The 19,597-nt window shown below is 38.2% G+C and overlaps 2 protein-coding genes across 2 annotated transcripts; one reads left to right on the top strand and one right to left on the bottom strand.

Moving 5' to 3' along the window:
- Positions 1-4,033: 4,033 nt before the first annotated feature.
- Smp_100110 (hypothetical protein) lies at positions 4,034-8,054 on the top strand. The gene is made up of 4 exons (XM_018799793.1): positions 4,034-4,057; positions 6,235-6,405; positions 6,447-6,521; positions 6,557-8,054. The coding sequence occupies exons 2-4, from the start codon at positions 6,298-6,300 to the stop codon at positions 6,608-6,610; spliced, it is 237 nt and encodes a 78-aa protein (XP_018651547.1). The 5' UTR covers positions 4,034-4,057; positions 6,235-6,297; the 3' UTR covers positions 6,611-8,054.
- Positions 6,768-18,801, bottom strand: Smp_177080 (alpha-1,3-mannosyltransferase). The gene is made up of 7 exons (XM_018799792.1): positions 18,773-18,801; positions 15,344-15,751; positions 15,159-15,306; positions 12,567-12,812; positions 10,691-10,845; positions 7,936-8,198; positions 6,768-7,214 (listed from the first exon to the last, which is right to left on the bottom strand). Exons 2-7 carry the CDS (start codon positions 15,692-15,694, stop codon positions 7,076-7,078), a joined length of 1,302 nt encoding a protein of 433 aa, XP_018651546.1. The 5' UTR covers positions 15,695-15,751; positions 18,773-18,801; the 3' UTR covers positions 6,768-7,075.
- Between the last annotated feature and the right edge of the window lie 796 nt (positions 18,802-19,597).

The raw sequence follows: 19,597 nt of genomic DNA, 5'->3' as shown, positions 1-19,597 counted from the left end.
TGTAGAACAGTATGAATCACGAGAATATTATAATAATGTATCATAGTTATTATACTCCCACCAGACCTAACATGTCGCTAATTCATTTCGTTAACAGGTTACATGTAATATAGTAGTTATATAAACCAATCACAATAACTTAGCCTTTGATAAAAACTACAGAGAAACTGCAGTGACTCACATATCAGCCTGCTTTCGATGGGTATAATGATTCAAGATCACTGTCATTAGACGATTTCCACAGCGTTAACATCCAAAGCAGAATAGCCAAGTGTCTATGTTCTTACTTTCCTACAATATAGCGGTATACAGTCCTGGATGATGAGTGTTGTGCGTCTTATGGACAAACACTAAAAATCTTTTTGGCAACTGCGAATTTCAGTTTATCAGACACTCACTCTACCATGTGCCAACATGAAATTCGACACGTTTGGAATACACGGCATGTGCAAGTGTCGTCGTTCATATATACTATAGGACAGAGACTACAGTCCACGAAGAACACAAATATTGACTTGTATTGACATTGGATCCTAACTACAATCTTCAAAACTGAACATGAGATAACTGGGGAAATGGACTTCCAACATGTAACACTAAGAGAGGATGAATAATAATGGACGCGGGGAAATTCAGTCGAAATTAAGTTCGTCGAAATACATGGCTCGGCCTTACAGGCGTGATTATTCTTGTTTGCGCTATACCTTTTATTCATACCAAATATATGGCTTTATCTTCAGCCTGAATGTGTTCTCCATCATACATTGTTGATTCTTACGATACGATGAGTCAGTGTAAACAATGGTGTGACCTCCGAGTAAGATCTTATAGATGAGTCATTTACATCATGACAAACCTACAATTTTAGGGATAGGTCTATTATTAGAGCAGTACTAAAAACGAAGCAGATCACAATTCAACAGACCCACTGCTTTCAGTGCACATTAACACTTTCCTTCTATGGTCTTTAAGGATTAGAAACCTTGCGTGCGTGGTCAACTTGCTTAAGCGATGCATTTAAACCTGTGGGGCAAAAAACATACATTTATGACTATAATGCAAACTGGATTGCAATGACCTGCGTTTGCTTATTTTTCCTTGCTATGTGAATGTCTTCCTCATACATTTGCTCAACGAATCTTGGTTACACAACTCCCACTTTATTTGTCTATGTCAGCTTTCATAGCAGTTATTTGCATTGTTACCCAGGGTAACAACATCACTGTTCAGGCTTCATCACGGTTTCGTTTCCGATTCATCCAGTTTTTGTTTAAATAAGTCGTGATGCGTCTGCTTCGAACACTGACTAACCGTTGGATCTGATTGTTCACGGAAAAGCTGACACAATCACTACTTTGTAGCAGTAAATAATTCCCCAGAATCAATAGCACTGTAAGCGTTCGACATAGGATGCTGACCACATTAGTTTTAGTGGACTCGTTTAGCTGGAGGGGCTCGGTCATGCATCCGTACCAGATCACGTAACATAACGGCATGGGAAACACCTCCTACTATCATTACTAAGATTAGATCAGTCACTTCTCGATATATTGATAACCGATCAAATATATCTTTCAACCTCCTCGCTTCTGACTTCTGATTTTAACTGGGTGGGCGCGATTGGATTACAGAAGGTGTTACTGGTAAAGAGTTGCCAAACTACAATACTGGTGGTATCTTCAACTTTATTATTGGAATACGGGTCTTCTTACACATAGCCCTACACACGTGGAATGAACACAAGGCTGAATGTGCGGTGCGGCGGGTTACTGATGTAGAAAGCAATTTACCATTTTATTTCAGCAGAAATCCTGGACATACAGTGAAAAGGATCAAAACAGTAATGTTATTGTAATGTTGGTATTTATGGATTTAACTTGGTTTTGTTTTCTGTGGCATGCTGAAATCTAACTCATATAAAGCTAGCTTGAGACACGAAGTGTGCTGCTGATCACCTACTTACACCTGTTCCCCCTCGTGGATGGGCATAGGTCACCCAAGAACATTCTCCATCCATGCCTGTCTTGGACAATCCTTTCCAGTTCTTTCCAGTTGCTATCCACCCTTTTCATACCTGCTTTTATTTCCTGGCGTAATGTGTTGTTCTGCCCTCCTCTTTTCCGCTTCCTATCAGGATTCCAAGTTAAGGCTTGCCTTGTGATGTAGTTTGATGATTTCCGTAATGTGTGCCCTACCCACTTCCATCGTCTTTTTCTGATTTCCTCTTCAGCTGGAAGCTGGTTTGTCTTCTCCCATAGTAGGCTGTTGTTGATGGTATCCGACCAACAGAAACTAAGTATCTAGAGTAGACAACTATTTATAAATGCTTGTACCTTTTTGACGATGGATGTAGTAGTTCTCCACGTTTCAGCTCCGTACAGTAGAACTAACTGTCTTGACGTTCGTATTGAAGACTCTCACTTTGATATTGGTTGGCAGTTGTTTTGAGTTCCACATGTTCTTCGATTGCAGCAATACGGTCCTTGCTTTGCCTACCCTAGCTGTAGGAAGCAATGTCCTACATGTGCAACTCTAAGCTATTCTCTAAACTATCGAGCACAGAGTCTTAGTTTCGTCAAAGTCAGGAAAAGTAAGCTATATGGCTTAATAAACTTCATCTGTTTCAAAAACTTAAGTTAACAACGTTAGTATACAAATAAACGGTGAAGTCTATTAAATAGGGAAAATGTGAGACAAATAAAATACCGAGCAGTAAATAGAGGATAGGGAAAATGAGTCAACAAGGCGAATATATTGTTTAGCGATGAACATAAAATTGTGATTGGTGAATAAACAACACATAGTCACATAAGGTCGAAGAAATCCAATGCGGTGGTGAGCGTTTCCCTTTATCACTAATTGGTTCGTTTATCAATCACATGTTGCAGTTTTCACAGCACATACGATGAATCTTGCACAATCTATCACAAACGTTTCGGTCCTACTAATGCTCTTAATGATGAGTTTGAAGTGACTCATTATCCAAACTACATCTATCTTCCTTCCTTCGTCCAATCAATCAATCGGCGCACCACGCCCACAGTTTCCTGTCGAAGCCAGCTGAAATAGTCTGTAACTATGGAAGCTTGTCAAGCAGAACACTGTTAATTATTTTCTACTCTTTGTGTTTTATGTTGAATCCAGGCAAATGACTTCAGGAAAACGGCCATACGTTTCAATTTTCTTGCACGTACTAAATGCTATTCTCTTTACCAGGTTATTCTCACTATCATAACAAACAAACACTTTAACACCATTGCGTAACGTTGAAAAGACATCGTTTAAACTTCCACAACCTCTTGCCTAATAGGTACCTTATTGACAGAGGAATAGACTAACTAGTCATACCTAAACTATTCATTCTTGAACATTGTATTCCAGCTACTGGCTTTGATTAAAACAATATTCATACTTACCACAAAAGTAAGAGATCCTAACATCACAAAAGGAAGAAGAGTGGTTTTGCTGACCACCATACATGATGGTGGGGGGAAAACTTCAATCCATAAGTGTCTGTAGGGCAGAACATTTTTTCAAATTGCGGCTCCTTATGTCAAGTGGAATGTCACGAACAAACGGTACTGATGGAAATTATAAACTACTGATTTGGTCATAGATGTCGCAGCAGAAACCCCCTAAATGAATAACAGCTTCCCAAACACACCTGAACAACCTCAAAGTACCTAATTAGTTCAAGTTCCAGCAGAAACTTTAGCGGATAAAAACAGAAGTTAGAAACACAATATGGCAGAATAAAACATAAGCACGCCTGTTATTCTTTATTATTAGTCAAATTCTGGAATTTGCTGCTGACTGAAATAGTTCAGGTGACTTTCCAGGTGTCCTTGAAAAGAAAATTTGACATTTTTTAAGAACTGAGGACAGTGCTTCACTACAAACGTACTGACGGTTTTCTTCTTCCTGTTAAGTATACCTTGGTTCTTATATGGGGGCATTGCTTCTAAATACAGAAGCCCGTTGAGCGAAAGCTTCTACTAATTTGTTATGGACCATTTAACCCATTTAATTATTGGCGCTAGATTGTCCGCTGCGTTACGTGAGTTGCATTCCACTTCTCATTAGTTCAGAAAAATAGGTTACTTTCCGTTAATACTAGTGATGTAAATTCCGAATTTCCTAATCAACCTACTTTGCAGGGTAAAGATAAACGTTTTGTCCAGATATTTGGTCAGTTTAGATAAAGTTATGCGCCATCTTAAGCTAACGAGAAAAAGGAATTTTTGAGGGCAAAACAGCGATTAACAGGGATGTTTGGACGAAACGAACTGTAATATAACGTGAAATACGCCACACTTAGACAACTTTTTCAATCATTGTACCGCCAATGTTACTCTCATTTTTTTCTACGATAAGCGAGTCTATCCAACGTATTTCCCTTAATGAATTCGTAATTCAAAAAGGATATTTTACTTTCGCACCCGAATTGTCAAAAGCCGTATATAGATTGCTTGGTTGTAACAGTGTACACAATGAACAGATATTCCGTAGCTATTGCGATGTGGACGTTAGAAAATGTATTTGCAGGTAGGAAAATTGTAGAGGGAATATATACGAATTTTTTCACATGGATTCACTCTTATGCAGATTGTTATTCGGTGTGTATATTTCGAGGCGAAAATTAAAACTTGGATAATTACAAGTTGCAACAGTTTCAAAATTTCTAATGCAATAACAATGCAGATTAGTTTATCGTATTTATAGAGAAATAGTTATTTTGTCGTATTAGGGTGAGATAAAGCCAAATCCGTTTAGTGATTATAAAGCGTGAAACGATTATATTTAGGAAAAGAAAAATCAAACTTACTACCTTTGGAACGAGTTGCTGTACACAAATAATCGAAACATTTGAACTTATTTTCCGTTCGTTAGTTTCATTTCAAAGATAATGAAAGTATAATATCTTGGCTGGAAAAATCTGGGTGTCGGCTGTTGTTGGTATAATGAAGTGAGAAAAAAGATCACATACTAATTACACCTGTTAAACCTCGTGGACTCTAGGCCGTCCAACAGCATTGTACATCGAACTCTGTCCTGGCCAATCTTTACCAGTCGTTTCCAGTTGCTATTCATCCTAGTCTTCCTCACCTGCATTCGTTGGTGTGTATGGGATAGAAGGACTAGGTCATCTGCGAAGTTCAAATCGTCTAGTCGCACCTAAGCTGTCCATCGTATTCTATGCTTCCCCTCAGACGTTGAGGGCTTCATAATCCAGTCAACTACCAGACGAAAGTAATCGGCGTTGTCTGGCTCCAGTCCTTACTTTGAATGAGTCTGTCAGCTATTCTCCACTCACGACTTTGCAGTATAGTTTGTCGTATAAATTCCTCACTATGTTGACGATTTCCTAGAGTATTACCTCTTTCAAGATTGCTAGACTTTCATAGACAGGATATGAGAAATAAAAAGTGAACTACAACTACAATCAAGAGGAAATAAGGCTGACAAATCAAGGAAAGGCAATCCAACATAATGGAATGTCTCTTAGCTACCGGATCTCCTTATTTTATTGCACTGAAATCTTTTAACAATGTTCTACTCCATCTATAGGTCACACTATGCTTTTTCATCATAGTTATCTTGTAGCACAAAAGCACGTGTAGAAAAGTCTAAACTCGTGTCAGTTCTCATATCGTCCCACACATGTACGTTCGTTTTGATCTTATTATTTGTTGAAAGTAAATATATTTAATAAGTATTACTCAGAAACATTGATACACAAAGCATACATGCCTCTTTAAGATTTTCAGCCACTTCTGACGTGCTAGTCTTGCAGCACCTTACGAACGTATTCCGATTGACATAGTGAGGAAAAGCTCACTCAACTTGTGCAATGGCTTCCGTTTTCATCCTCCCAAGTAATCCCTCACACTAAGAAACCACTTTTCTATCATTCTTAACATTAATATAATTAAGGTTGCCGTCACGGGAAATTGCGGCTGAAAATTAAAGAATATGGGCGTTGCATTACCATTGAGGACTAGCGGCTCTATGTAAACCTATCATATAATGCTTATTGCTATTGCCTCCTTTCGCTTATGTTGATCAGTATTGTTTCCGATCATTGCATGAGCTCGGAAATGTTTACACATATAATTTGACTTTACTCTGTCTTGCTGAACAAGTTATTTTATTTAAGCTATTATTAGATACCTAAAAGATTTACGAAAATCTCGTCTAGAATATCTTACACTAAATTTCTAACTAATTACTTAGACGTATTGTGCAATCTCATAAAGCAGTCACTCTCAAGAATCATTGATGGACATTTGATCAGTGATGTCTGTATTTCATGATGAAATAGAAATTGAGGATATGGAGTATGATGAAGAATCAGAAACGTATTCCTATCCTTGTCCGTGTGGTGATCGATTTTTAATTACCAAGGTTAGATTCTTTTATAGAGTCCTGAGTTATTCGTTCTGTAGGAAGATTTACTGTGTGGTGATGATATAGCACGATGTCCAAGCTGTTCTCTTTACGTGCGTGTTATTTATGATATGGTAAGTTCGATTCTCTTTAAACTGACATACTTTAGGAAAATATACTTCCTAACGTGAAAGAATCGTCAGCTGAAATAATGGTTTCCTAAAAATTTCTGTATTATCTTCAATAAACATTTCTCGAATCCATTCTTTTGAGTCATGATCACTATACGAACCGCATGAACGACCATTTCCATCGGTCTTCGGAAAACTAACTTTCACTCTATATTTTTCTACTTTTGCTTTCATCAAATACAATTAACTAATCTGGTGTGTGTTTTATATATTTTATATTATTTGATACATCAAAATATGTATGCTATTATGATTAGTAAGGAACAAGATTTGAAGTCAAGAATTACTTGTATCCATCATTTATGGAGTAAGATGAAAGTTATCCAAGTGTAAATTTACGTTGACCAATACAAATAAACGGTCCATTGGGAATGTTTTGATAAATAGCATTTCATCAAAATTACGTACATTGGAACACTGCCTTGCAATGAAAGACAACTGAATACGTAAGGAAAGTTTATAAAAAATCAAGTAGTTTTACACGTAGACAATTATTTTTATCCTTGGTCTTTGTTTATCAAATCAGTCACTATTGTTTGTAATTCTCTTTTAAAAGTTATAGATGAAAATTTCTCATCAACTCGTTCACACCCTGCCTTCCCCAAACGATCTGCAAGCTCTGGATCATTGACAAATCTGAAATAAACAATTAGTTTTTTATAGAGCGTAGTGAATTTGAATAAAACGGAAAGGTATTATTTAGTGCTAGAATAATTAAAGTTTGATTTGATGAAGCCCATAAAGTCGATTTGCGAATGATTGTCAGTTGTTCTGAAGTTTATCGTAGTTCTTGAATTGTATTATCATCCTCCAAACCACAAAATTACATAAAATTTGTTTTTGAGTTAAAACGCTCTATACGAAATTACAATAGCTATTTAGGTGCTTAACTTGACAACTTAAAGTGTAGTCAAAGCCGTAGACCATTTAGAAAGCTGGGCGAATTTGGTGGAATGGGGACTAACAAAGTTGATACAATAGTTTACTTGACTTTAACAAGTATGCACTGGGCGTCTAATATCCAGCTATTAATCGGAAAAATGACTAGTGTGATAGTCAACAGACATGAATTAAAGCCACTGGGAGCACAAGGTAATATATAGGACATCAGTCACAGACTTGTATACTCAGCTCTGAACTTCCTGAGAGCTAATGATATTACTCGGGTACCCAAAATAAGGTAGAACGACCGGAATTTTAACGTAGGTATTAAGATGTAGAACATAAACATATCTTTGAAGCATTAGTGTATAACTATGTGGGGAACTCTGGGGTTGAGCGTAGACATCTCAGGTGGTCACGACATGTACACTGACCAGGATAAGAATAGGTTGTAAAAATGTAAAGAGAAGCGTACTTGCTAAGGTAGTTGGCCATAGTTTGTGGAAGTTGGTTTATTGGGTGCACTGTACATAGAAATCCTGTAGAACCATGCAAAACAGTTTCTTTAGGACCACCAGAATCCAATGCAATGACTGCTCGAGATAACAACATTGCTTCAATAGGGACAATTCCAAAATGCTCCTTATCTGGGGTGTACATTACCGCATCGCTGGAGGCAATTAACAAAGGTTTGATTTCGGATGAGCACGAACGCATGAAAGTAACATTTTCCGAAACCTGCGAAAAAATGCTCATTCGTTACTAACTAAACATGGTATTTCTTTAATTTGATGCGTCTATCCAAACGATTACAACACAAAAAACATTTTGTTTTATAAGTACTTGTATTTATTTAACACATATTAATTCTGAGAAAATTCGCCAAACACGGTTTTCGATGGACTGGAAGCTAGTCTTCAACCTAGGTCGGTCTGAGATCTAGTTACGATATAAGATTTCGTCTGTTTAGGACGAAACATTTGCTGGCGACTAGATACAATGAACCAATCAGACATCGGTCAGATATTAAGCACATGCTATTGTGGAAGGTTTGGTTTGGTTTTTCATAACACGAGATACACCATTGGTTTGACATAGGGCAAAAACTTTTAAGGGACAAACACATACATGAGCGTACATTCATCTCTTGATTAGGTCTAGTTAATAAAGCTGTCCTCTCACTCAGCTATTTGGGCTTCCATATAGAAAGCTTTCGTATCAATACCAGTATTGGATACCACACAATCAAAACTCAAGTTTGGCGCATACCAGGATATAGTCCAGATAAGTGCTTCAAGAGAGGGGTCTTGTATAAATCCATCCCAGAAGTAGTTGACTGCAATATTATCAATCTGAATGTAGAATTGAGTTGCAGGAGGATGCCAAGTATTCCATCGAGGATGACTTCTGGAAGTTTGTGCTGCACAGAAACTTCATATTCTCCTCGAAGCTGCTGAAGGAGGACCATGTTATTTGACCTACAGCTGTTATATGTGAATCATCAGCGGATAAATGTCTCTCATATCCGAAAGTCCTGGGTTCGACTCTTTGTCATAGGGCCATAGACGCACTACTGAAGGGTCCCGAACGGCCATCCAGTGTCCCCAGGTTTTCAGTAGTAGTTTGGCTATGATCGGTTTGTTGTCTAAACTATGACAACTCCTACAAACCCCCTACATCAGTAAATATGAATCATAGGATGTATGAAATTTTTAAATATTAGACTTCTAGTCATTTGAGAAGTCAGTGGTGCTATTCCTTTACTCATTTAAATATGTAGTTTAATGGATGAGAGTCGAATATGGGAAACCACACAAACTAAGCTATATCATTCATTGATTCAAAACACCTTTACCAAAGAAGTGTGAAATATACACCAGACCATTAGTACAATTAATTGGGTAATTAACTTGTTATTACATCCATATTTATGCCGAATTAACTAAGTGAATTTAGCAACTGATAATAGTAAGGATTTCCTTTAATACTAAACCTTGAACTAATGAAAAATGAATCAGAACTGTGATTTAAAGAGTCAATTATCTAATCAAATGAATAAACACAACTTACAATATAATTCGAGACAGAAATTAAGACTAATGATGTATGACTTGATCATCAATGTTTCAAGCCACGGAAAGAAGTTATGCTAATGTACAAATTGTTAATCACCCTAACATACTAGTAATCAATATGTGTATACACCTTAGATTTTAATAGCTGATAGGAACTTATTTTAATCAGTACTTTTGAAACACAAGACATACTTGTGTTCAATGTTCGAGTCTTATCTACTGGAAGCTGTAGACGATCTACAATTTTGTAATGTTCCGGAATTTGTTAACGGAATGGGATCTGGAAAACATCATTATTTTTTTTTTGAGCAGTACGCATTATGTATTTCAGTTCTGCAGGAAGAACTTTGTCGTAACTCAAGTGATACAGTAATATTCAATGGTGTGGGGTTTGCATTTCATCGTGTAAAGGCATGCTTTGATGACGAACGATAAGCGAAATCAAGATAACATAGAATTTAAATCCATAAATCTAATGAAAACCTGGCTATTTAAAGTCAGTCAGTCAAGCGCAACATAGGGACTGCTACGTATATATATCGGCTCAAGTTACCACACACCATGAGCGCAGAAAGATGAAATTGTCAGGCCAAATTCCAGAGTAGTAGGGGTAGTAACAATATTAGTGGTAACAGAAAGGATTAGGCATGGAAGATACGATTCAAGGAAATATAAACCAGTGAAGTAAAAAGGTTATGAGGAATTCAGAAGCTTAGAATCTAGTGGAAGACAAAAAGTGATGTAACTAGACCATTGCAAACGATTTTGAGCCATGTCATTCAAAGTCTTTAACCATTGTTTACGATAATCACGAGGGTCCCAACCAGACGACAGTCTACGCCTTTTAACATGGCTCAGTCCACTTGTCAAGGCCTTCATGGACTGGTAGTCGGAGAAGTGGATTAATGGTTAAGGAGTTCAACTCTCTACTATTAGAGCGCAGGTCTAAGTTCTACCCGACTTGAGCAATCAGGGTAGTATCACTAACTCCCACATACAGAGTGTAACTCGAAGCCGAGTGCATGAATCTATATTCGATGAGTTATAAAGCAAAGCAATCTAGGAAGTGCCTTGAATTCAATCAAATCACTTTCCAAATCAAAGCTAAAATGTAATTAATTAGAGAAAAATATATATTTGTTATTTTTCACTTACTTTTAATGTTTGTGATAAACTAACTAATTCGGTATAATACTCTACATTTTCAACAACACGACGATCATAACCTCCAGCTATGATTAAATGAACATTTTCCGGTTTTATTTCAACTGTTGAGTCAATCAGTTGATCCCAATGTGTGATCAAGTATTCTATATAAAACAAAACAAGAAAAGTGTATAAATAACAAAGTCAGTCAGTCACAACGTAGAACTCCGTACGTACGTACATCAGTTCGAGTTGCCACGCCATATTAGCACAAAGATGCAGCTCATAAATAACAAAAGTTCAAAATGAATAGTTTTTTTCTTAGTGTAAGTTACTTTGTGTAACCAAATAATTAAAAAAAATTAATAAAATAGTGGTAGTTGCACAAGGCGTATCTCCAATCTTGAGCAAACTGATAATTTTTGTGGATTACATTACTTAATATTCCATATAAACAGGTTAGGAATTGACTGCTTGTGACGTAACTGACTAATCTGTTCTTCCTGATTTATCATATTACAGTAACAAATATCTTGTTCAATCTAAATTAATTTTATTGAACACATACTCCCGATCGTTGCTGCTACCTTGACGTGGTGGTCGGGCTTGCCTATCGTGATGAAGCAATCGAGCTATGCTGGCTGGAACAATCGTTCCTCGAGGTCCTACCATGCCAGACAGGTCGGTTGAAGAGCGGTGAGACTAAAAGCAGCAAACCCAAGGTCCGAAGGCGAAGTCGTACTGCTGACTGTACAGAGGTGTGACAGCAGTAAGGTGTTTCCTTCAGACAACCAGCATGACAGCGATGCTGCCTTCCCACAAGGAGGGGTGGGGTTAGAAAAGGTCGACCCTAAAAATGCACACCTCGCCTTATCCCACGGATATCCGTCTCCGGCGGTAAGGTCCTTTGAAGAACGGAGCTAACACAAAAACTACCCACAAAAAGGTCGTGTGTGACCGACCTCAAGCAGTTGTCCCTTGGGCACTGCGGTCACGCTCTCAGGTCATTAAGACCACTTCTAACCCAATTTCCTTTTCAGGTACCTCTAGAAGAATCCTTCCACGGTGTGGGCAACCGGGAAGTGATAACTGCCCTCATACCTCTAACAACACTCAAGACCACTTAAATGGCCACAGGAAAATATAGATTTTAATGGTTGAATAAGATCACAGGATAGACAAATATCTTCCTAGAGTGCGAAATATTTGATTGAGACCTGCCATAAGGTTGGTATCAGGTCAGCCTTTGTAGTTTAGCACAAAAGTTTTCAAGGGCGTATACTAAGGTTTATTGAGGCTTTGGCTATTTATTTATTTGAACACATAAATATTGGTACAAGGAAGCACCAGATACATATGAGCAACACAAATCTCATTTGATTTGTGTGAGGGCTGTGATACTGCTCAGGTGCCCAAACTGAAGCAGGTGGTTTTCCTACGAGGCCACACCCGGAGCCTTTGACCTAAAGGTCTGATCCACAAGGCAGTGGAGCATCGTGAGGAGATGCAGTCTCATGGAAGTCGGTGACCAACGATTGATTCATACGCCATTTGTTCCCTCAGGATACTGGAACCCATATGCACCATTGGTTTGGAATCAGGGTTTTCCAACTCCCCTAGGTGGACTATCAGTGTCCATCAACCCGGTCAAAGCGCTGGACATTCGCTTTTCGTCCTCTCAATTTCGTAAAGGACACCCCCGCCACGAGAAGGCTATACGAAAACTAAAAGACCTTTTATGTGCTCATAAACAATTTTTTCTTACACTTAACCTACCCTGGTAATACTGATTTATCATTCAGTATAGTTTTGACATTATTTTTGTGTACTTTATTATTATTATTATTATTATTATTATTATTATATTATCTTTGTTTCAACTTACCAAGACTGTACAAAGCCAATGAAAGATTCTTTTTCCTTTCATATCGATTAATTGATACAAATATTATTTTCGCTTTCTCAGGTATAATTCCTGATGGTAAATATTTACGATATTCATATTTCGATTGATGGTTATTTTGAAATTGTGTTGATGTTGGTAAACACAAACTTTTTTTATTTGCAATTGGATATAAAATACGCAGTTGTACGTGATTAAGTGAAGTAAATGTTTCTCTAAAGATATTAGCTGGAGTTTAAGAGTAATAATAATAATAACGATAATAATAATAATAATAAAGTAGATGTTTCAGAAAAAAGAGACGTTAGAAAACTTAGAGTGAAATAATACGTATGGTCTAAATTTATTTGATCAACTAAGCATATTTGACAGGAATAAGTGGAACTTTGAAGACGGTGGATTCTTACATAGTTTTATTGTATTTGCTAAATACTAAGTTTATGGTGCCCCCAAAATGCCCTGGTACGGTCGAGAGTCCGCTCTCCCTCTCGAAATGCTCTCACATGGCCACGCGTATACAGCCTCAGTCAGGGAAGTCCTATTCACTACCTTCTCGTGGCACTACTGTTGTTTACGAAATTGAGAGGACGAAAAGCGAATGTCCGGCGCTTTAAACGGGTTGGTGGACACTGATAGTCCACCTAGGGGAGTTGGAAAACCCTGATTCCAAACCAATGGTGCATATGGGTTCCAGTATCCTGAGGGAACAAATGGCGTATGAATCAATCGTTGGTCACCGACTTCCATGAGACTGCATCTCCTCACGATGCTCCACTGCCTTGTGGATCAGACCTTTAGGTCAAAGGCTCCGGGTGTGGCCTCGTAGGAAAACCACCTGCTTCAGTTTGGGCACCTGAGCAGTATCACAGCCCTCACACAAATCAAATGAGATTTGTGTTGCGCATATGTATCTGGTGCTTCCTTGTACCAATATTGATGTGTATAAAAAAATAAAAAGATAAAAGTTTATGGTATTCTTATATTGTCCGAATTGTAAGTTGTCAACTGACTCATTACCTCTTAATATATCTTTTGTCGTCCATAAATTACAGTTAACTGATTGTATACCTCCTTCTTATGTACAGACTATTAGTGGTGAATTGTAGTCTCTTGGTTGATGTAAATTTTCAAGTTTCGAAAAAAACGAAGTTAATCGGTTAGTTTTACTTATATTCTTACTGGAAAGTGTGAGGACAAAATAAATTTGCGTGGGTTAATCAGTATCAACACACATAGAGGGCATTGGAGCAAGCGGACAACATTCTAGTGAATTTATTGAGTGACGATAGGGTGTATCCTCGTGTGGTTTCGAACCCCACTCCCAACACGCGGCTACCCCGAATGCGCTGGTACAGCTGAGGGTATGAAGAGTCAGCTCTCCCTCTCCAAATGCTCTCACATGGCCACGTGTATACAACCCCTACCAGGGAAGTCCTACTCACTGCCTTCTCACGGCATTATTGTTGTTCACGAAAGTGAGAGGACGAAAAGCGAATGTCCAGCGCTTTGACCGGGTTGGTGGACATTGCGACTTCACCTAGGGGAGTTAGAAAACCCTGATTCCAAACCAATGGTGCACATGGACTCCAGTATCCTGAGGGAACAAATGGGGTATGAACCAATTGTTGGTCACTAGCTTCCATGGGACTGCATCTCCATATGGTGCTCCATTGACTTGTGGATTAGACATTCAGGTTAAAGGCTCCGGGTGTGGCCTCGTAGGAAAACCACCTGTTTCGGTCTGGGTACCTGGGCAGTATTCCAGGTCTCACACAAATCAACGATAACTGCTATTGACCTCAATATTAGTGTGACGCACATGTATTTGGTGCCCCTTTGTACCAATGTTTGTGTTCAAATAAATAACAAATCATCACCATATAGAAAAGAAGTCATTTAGAAGAAAACTAGGAAAAGCCAAATCAAGACATGACACAAGTCCATGAAATCGCTTACTATTGGTCTGACCTATGTTGATATATCCAGAATAACTGGTTGGGATTCGCACGATAACCAGGATCAGTGTTTGGAGACTTTAAGTGGCGTAGCTTAGAACCATTCAGAATAGCATGGACGGATTTACCCTTCACATACCTCTCAATCTGGAATTCCACTGCCACTTCATATATATCTTTCCACTCTATCTCTTCAAATCATAATCTCGATGGTTAGACTTTCTCATTACGATTGCTACTACATTCTTTAGATCCTCTCTGTAATCCAACTGGTTAATTTCAACTCGTCATAATGTGGTGTGGAAGATTAAGACAACGCATATATATGCTCCTGGTTAATGATGCAGTTGATCCTACCAGGTAGGTGTACTTTATCTTGATACCATAGATAACTTCGTTTAGTGAGCAGCCATTACTCAGCCAGTGCGTATCATCCACTGCTTACTATTTGGAACATCCACTTAACAACCAAAGAACTAGTTCATCAAATCCTCTTCATAAAAGTTAAAGTAAACAAGGATTATTTATTTATTAGCAGTGTATTTCACACTAAAATGTACGTATTCACTGTCAGACTGGTCACAGTTTAAGTGATAGGATAAATAAGTAAATAACTCACATGTGAATTTACTGTTAACAAGAACAATATCGGCCATTCCAGTTGACAACTGCTCAATATAATCAATGGGTAGTCGGTACAACTTCTTCAATAAGGAATTTCTATTTTTCGTCAATAGTAAATCCGGAAAATGACAATAAAATATTGTCTTCGAATCAAGAAATATTATTTGTAGATGAACTTACATTGTATCCCACAGCCCGTAGTAGAATTATAGGGGCTGATATTTGATCAACAAATGTTACATCCGGTTTCTTCTCATAAAATATTAAATATAGTGTTGCAAGGATGAGGCGAATATACGCACATAAAGCTGTCATGTAACCAAAGATGGACCGAGGGAACCAATCAGCTACAACTGTAACACTCAGATTTGACTGTAATGTTTCTTCAAAACAATGCTTAGGGTCGTGATGATTTGTAATAATGCTGACATCATAACCACATGACTCCAACGCTACTGCCGAATCCACTATAAGTCTTTCAGCACCACCTATACCAAGGTCTGGATGTAGAAATACAATCTGCTTTGGCATCTTGTAAATTATGAAGACTCAATAGTTTCGCAGGGATTTGTATGAAGGCGTTAAAGTCTAAAAACGAAATAGTTTGAGTAAGATATATCATACTCATGATTATTTAATGATTCATTTCCATCTAACTCAACAAATAACATACTTGCATTTCGTACTTGTTGTGATTATCGTTGCTTTTGTGTATTTGTTGCATCAAAAAGCATTCTTGGTCTACTTTAACCTGAATTGTTTGAGTCAAGGTTTGAAATGTTGAAAACTTTGACTCGTGGTACCTTCTTTTGCATAGACTCTGACACTTGTGTTATTATTGTGATCATATTGTGTTTTAACCCTAATCTGATTATAACGGTTGGCAGTGCATTCAAATGTGGAAAGCTGAACTGTTTATTCCCCGTAGATGAAGGGATGCAGTGTGGTGAATGCAAAAAGTGGTTCCACAAGATGTGTACCAGTCTCAGTCCAGCTGCATACAAAAGATGCTCTAACCCTAACTCGCACTGGCTTTGTATGTTCTGCTGTACTGACAAGACGATATTAATTCAGGGGGCTATGAGCCTATTAGCTCTAGCCTGTAAAAAGAACGATAGTGGGTGCGCCAGTAACACAAGTACTGACAGTAAAGACTGTGTCAGTGTTGTAAGTGCTGTTACAAAACGCGTTAAACAACCTACTGTGAATAATGGCAAAGTGAAATTTCCGTTACAACTGACAGGGAGTTATTCACCACTTGATATTGACATGAGTAATCATGCATCTTCAGTAGAAATTGAGGACCCGGATAAAACCGTCACCGTCCCCAATAGTCCCAATGTGGCTGTCCTGAATGATGAAAAATGGACCGCAGTAAGGAGGAAAAGGAAAAAAGCTGAAGATAAAACACAGTTAGTTGACAAGTCATTGGGGTACTCGCATTCTGAGTCACTCAATGCACTATCACACTCTGGTAGAACGGCAGAACATCACCCTAGTGCGACTGAGAGGAACTTAATATCATCAAATATTATTGTGAGTAAACTGCCAGAGTCAAACGATCCAGATCCTAAAGTTAGACACACCCATGACTTAGAGAGGCTCGGAGAATATATCCGTAGCATATTACCAGATAACACGAAATGTGTTCAGGTCAAAAAATTGGTTAGAATAGGTAAAAGGGCCGATGACAGTGTTCTACCCCGACCATGTAGACTCCTTAAGGTAATCCTAAGGTCGGAGAAACAACATGATCTTCTGTTAGGTAGCGCTTGAAGTCACGACAATTCTGACATTCGAATTAAACCGGATATGTCTCTTGAAGATAGAATAAAACGGAAGACGACACTAGCTGAACTAGAAACCCGTCGACAAAACGGTGAGAAAAATCTCCGATTAGTGGGTTTTCGAATAGTCAGGTCTTGGAAGCGAATGCTACCAAGGCTTGTGTGGATAAGTTGTTCTCCCTAGGAGTTTTATATGCCAACGCTCGTAGTCTAAGACATAAATTCTACGAACTAGGAGCATTAGTGGACAAATTAAGGCCACTCATCGTAGCTGTGACTGAAACTTGGTTAGTCCATGACTTCGATATTACCCCAGAATTATCCGAATACCATTGTTTAAGAAGTGATAGACAGATGCAGGAAAGGAGGTGGCGTCCTTCTATACATAGCTAATAATATAAGTATCCGCTCCTCCGTTTGCGAATCCCATGATAGTGGAACTAGTGAAGTCATTAGCTGTGAACTCACTGTCGAATGTTGTACATTTGCACTCGGTGTCATCTATTGCAGCCCAATCTGCTTAGCTGATGACTTTATTTTAGAGCACATTCGGCTATGGAGTGCAAATAACAGATACTGGCTCCCATGATGAGAGCTCCATTTACTCTTACCCTTTGTCTCCTGTCATGTAGAAAGTCACTTATCCAGTCTATGACTGCATAATGAATTCCAAAACTTTCCAGTTTTAAGACCAGAATGAGAAACCTTATCAAAGGCTTTACTTAGATCTATGAAAATGACATCTACAGGAATATTGCGATCTTTTGCCTCAACCCAATCTTCTCTTGCAATGAGAAAATTTGTCAAACATGATAGGCCTTTCCTAAAACCCTGTTGTTCCTTAGACAAAAGATCATGTTCATCTCTACTGGCTTAGAACAGTACAGATCCAGCTATTGTAAGATTAGAAATACTTGTAAAGCGTTAATTAGTAGGACTAGACGGTCATATGAAAAACAATTGTTAAGGGATTGTAAATATAGTCCAAAACGGTCATTCTCGTATATAAAGAGGCGAGCTCAGAGAAAATTAACGGATTTTCTTGTATCAAAAGTGATGGGATTTTATCACTTCTCATAGCTCATAGCCCCCTGAATTAATATCGTCTTGTCAGTACAGCAGAACATACAAAGCCAGTGCGAGTTAGGGTTAGAGCATCTTTTGTATGCAGCTGGACTGAGACTGGTACACATCTTGTGGAACCACTTTTTGCATTCACCACACTGCATCCCTTCATCTACGGGGAATAAACAGTTCAGCTTTCCACATTTGAATGCACTGCCAACCGTTATAATCAGATTAGGGTTAAAACACAATATGATCACAATAATAACACAAGTGTCAGAGTCTATGCAAAAGAAGGTACCACGAGTCAAAGTTTTCAACATTTCAAACCTTGACTCAAACAATTCAGGTTAAAGTAGACCAAGAGTGCTTTTTGATGCAACAAATACACAAAAGCAACGAGAATCACGACAAGTGCGAGAATCACTGCCCTTTTTGAAACGCGCGTTAAGTATATATCCTGAACGATGACCTTGATACTAACATGATCTATCTTTTCCTTTCATCTACGGCTGATTATTTGAGAGGATATTCGAAGAAAGTTCAAAAACCGAGATCATATCTTCAGCGTCTAGAGTTTCGGTTCTGGCACCGAGTAGTGAATTACTGGAATTCTCTACCAGAACACGTAATATCAGCATCATCTGTTGATATATTCAAGACGAGATTGAGCCTCCAAAGTGTAACAGACTGCAAGGGTCAAAATAGGTCAATAGACCTCCTATCCTTATTACTGAAGACTGAAAACTGTACTCACTGCTCGATCACCTCCGTAACGTAACAGTCGAATTAAACGGGGCTTTCGCTCGACCTTCAATTTAGTGCAATAAAAGCAAATGCATTAAACAAATCTTGCTGATAGGAGAGGAATAATGATACTACATAAATAAATAAATTGAAGGGGTGAATAAGAAACTGGACTTTCTAATTGGTGGTTGGAATTCGAAAGCCTTCATCATTAAATCGCACAACTGTGGCATTATTTTTAATCTACATTGAATTTATATCTAAAGTCACTTATCTAGGTTAAAAAAAACCTTGAGTAGTGGGAGCCCTAATGGTATTGAAGATACCACGGGTACTGTACTTCAACAGCACTTTACCAGTAACACCTATAATTGAATCGCGCCCATCCAGTGAAATCAATAGCCAGAAGCGAGGAGGTTGGAAGATTTATTTGATAGATTCTCAATATATCGGGGAGTGACTGATCTAAACTAGCTAGTGATGGTAGGAGACGTTGAGCACTCAGTTTCAACTCGTGATCTGGTGCGGATGCATGACCGAGCTCCTTCCGCTAGATGAGTCCATTAAAACTAGTGTGGTCAGCAACGAATGTCGAACACTTACAAAGCTATTGATTTCGGGGATTTATTCACCGCTACAGTATAACAAGAGTACTTTTGGCGAAAATAAATAATTGTTTTTGAACACGAATTCATGAGTTATATTGGCCAACCTACCGACTGATATAATACGTAGATCGGATGATATAGATGCAACAGAATTGTGCAAACATATCCCATTTTAAATGATGATATTAGTAATGTAGCAGTAAATAAATCTCCGGAATCAATAGCTC

Source organism: Schistosoma mansoni, chromosome 3 (genome assembly GCF_000237925.1).
Source record: "Schistosoma mansoni strain Puerto Rico chromosome 3, complete genome".
Taxonomy (NCBI): Eukaryota; Metazoa; Platyhelminthes; class Trematoda; order Strigeidida; family Schistosomatidae; genus Schistosoma; species Schistosoma mansoni.
This window is presented reverse-complemented; position numbering and strand designations above follow the sequence as displayed.

Bases quoted from the DNA above. Each gene is read 5' to 3' on its own strand.
- Smp_100110 (XM_018799793.1), top strand. From the start codon at position 6,298: ATGTCTGTATTTCATGATGAAATAGAAATTGAGGATATGGAGTATGAT. The intron at 6,406-6,446 runs GTTAGATTCTTT...TTCGTTCTGTAG, and splicing joins ATCGATTTTTAATTACCAAG to GAAGATTTACTGTGTGGTGA. The intron at 6,522-6,556 runs GTAAGTTCGATT...GACATACTTTAG, and splicing joins TGCGTGTTATTTATGATATG to GAAAATATACTTCCTAACGT.
- Smp_177080 (XM_018799792.1), bottom strand. From the start codon at position 15,694: ATGCCAAAGCAGATTGTATTTCTACATCCAGACCTTGGTATAGGTGGT. The intron at 12,813-15,158 runs GTGAGTTATTTA...CTTAAACTCCAG, and splicing joins TGTTAACAGTAAATTCACAT to CTAATATCTTTAGAGAAACA. The intron at 8,199-10,690 runs GTAAGTGAAAAA...ATTTTTTCGCAG, and splicing joins GTTTATCACAAACATTAAAA to GTTTCGGAAAATGTTACTTT.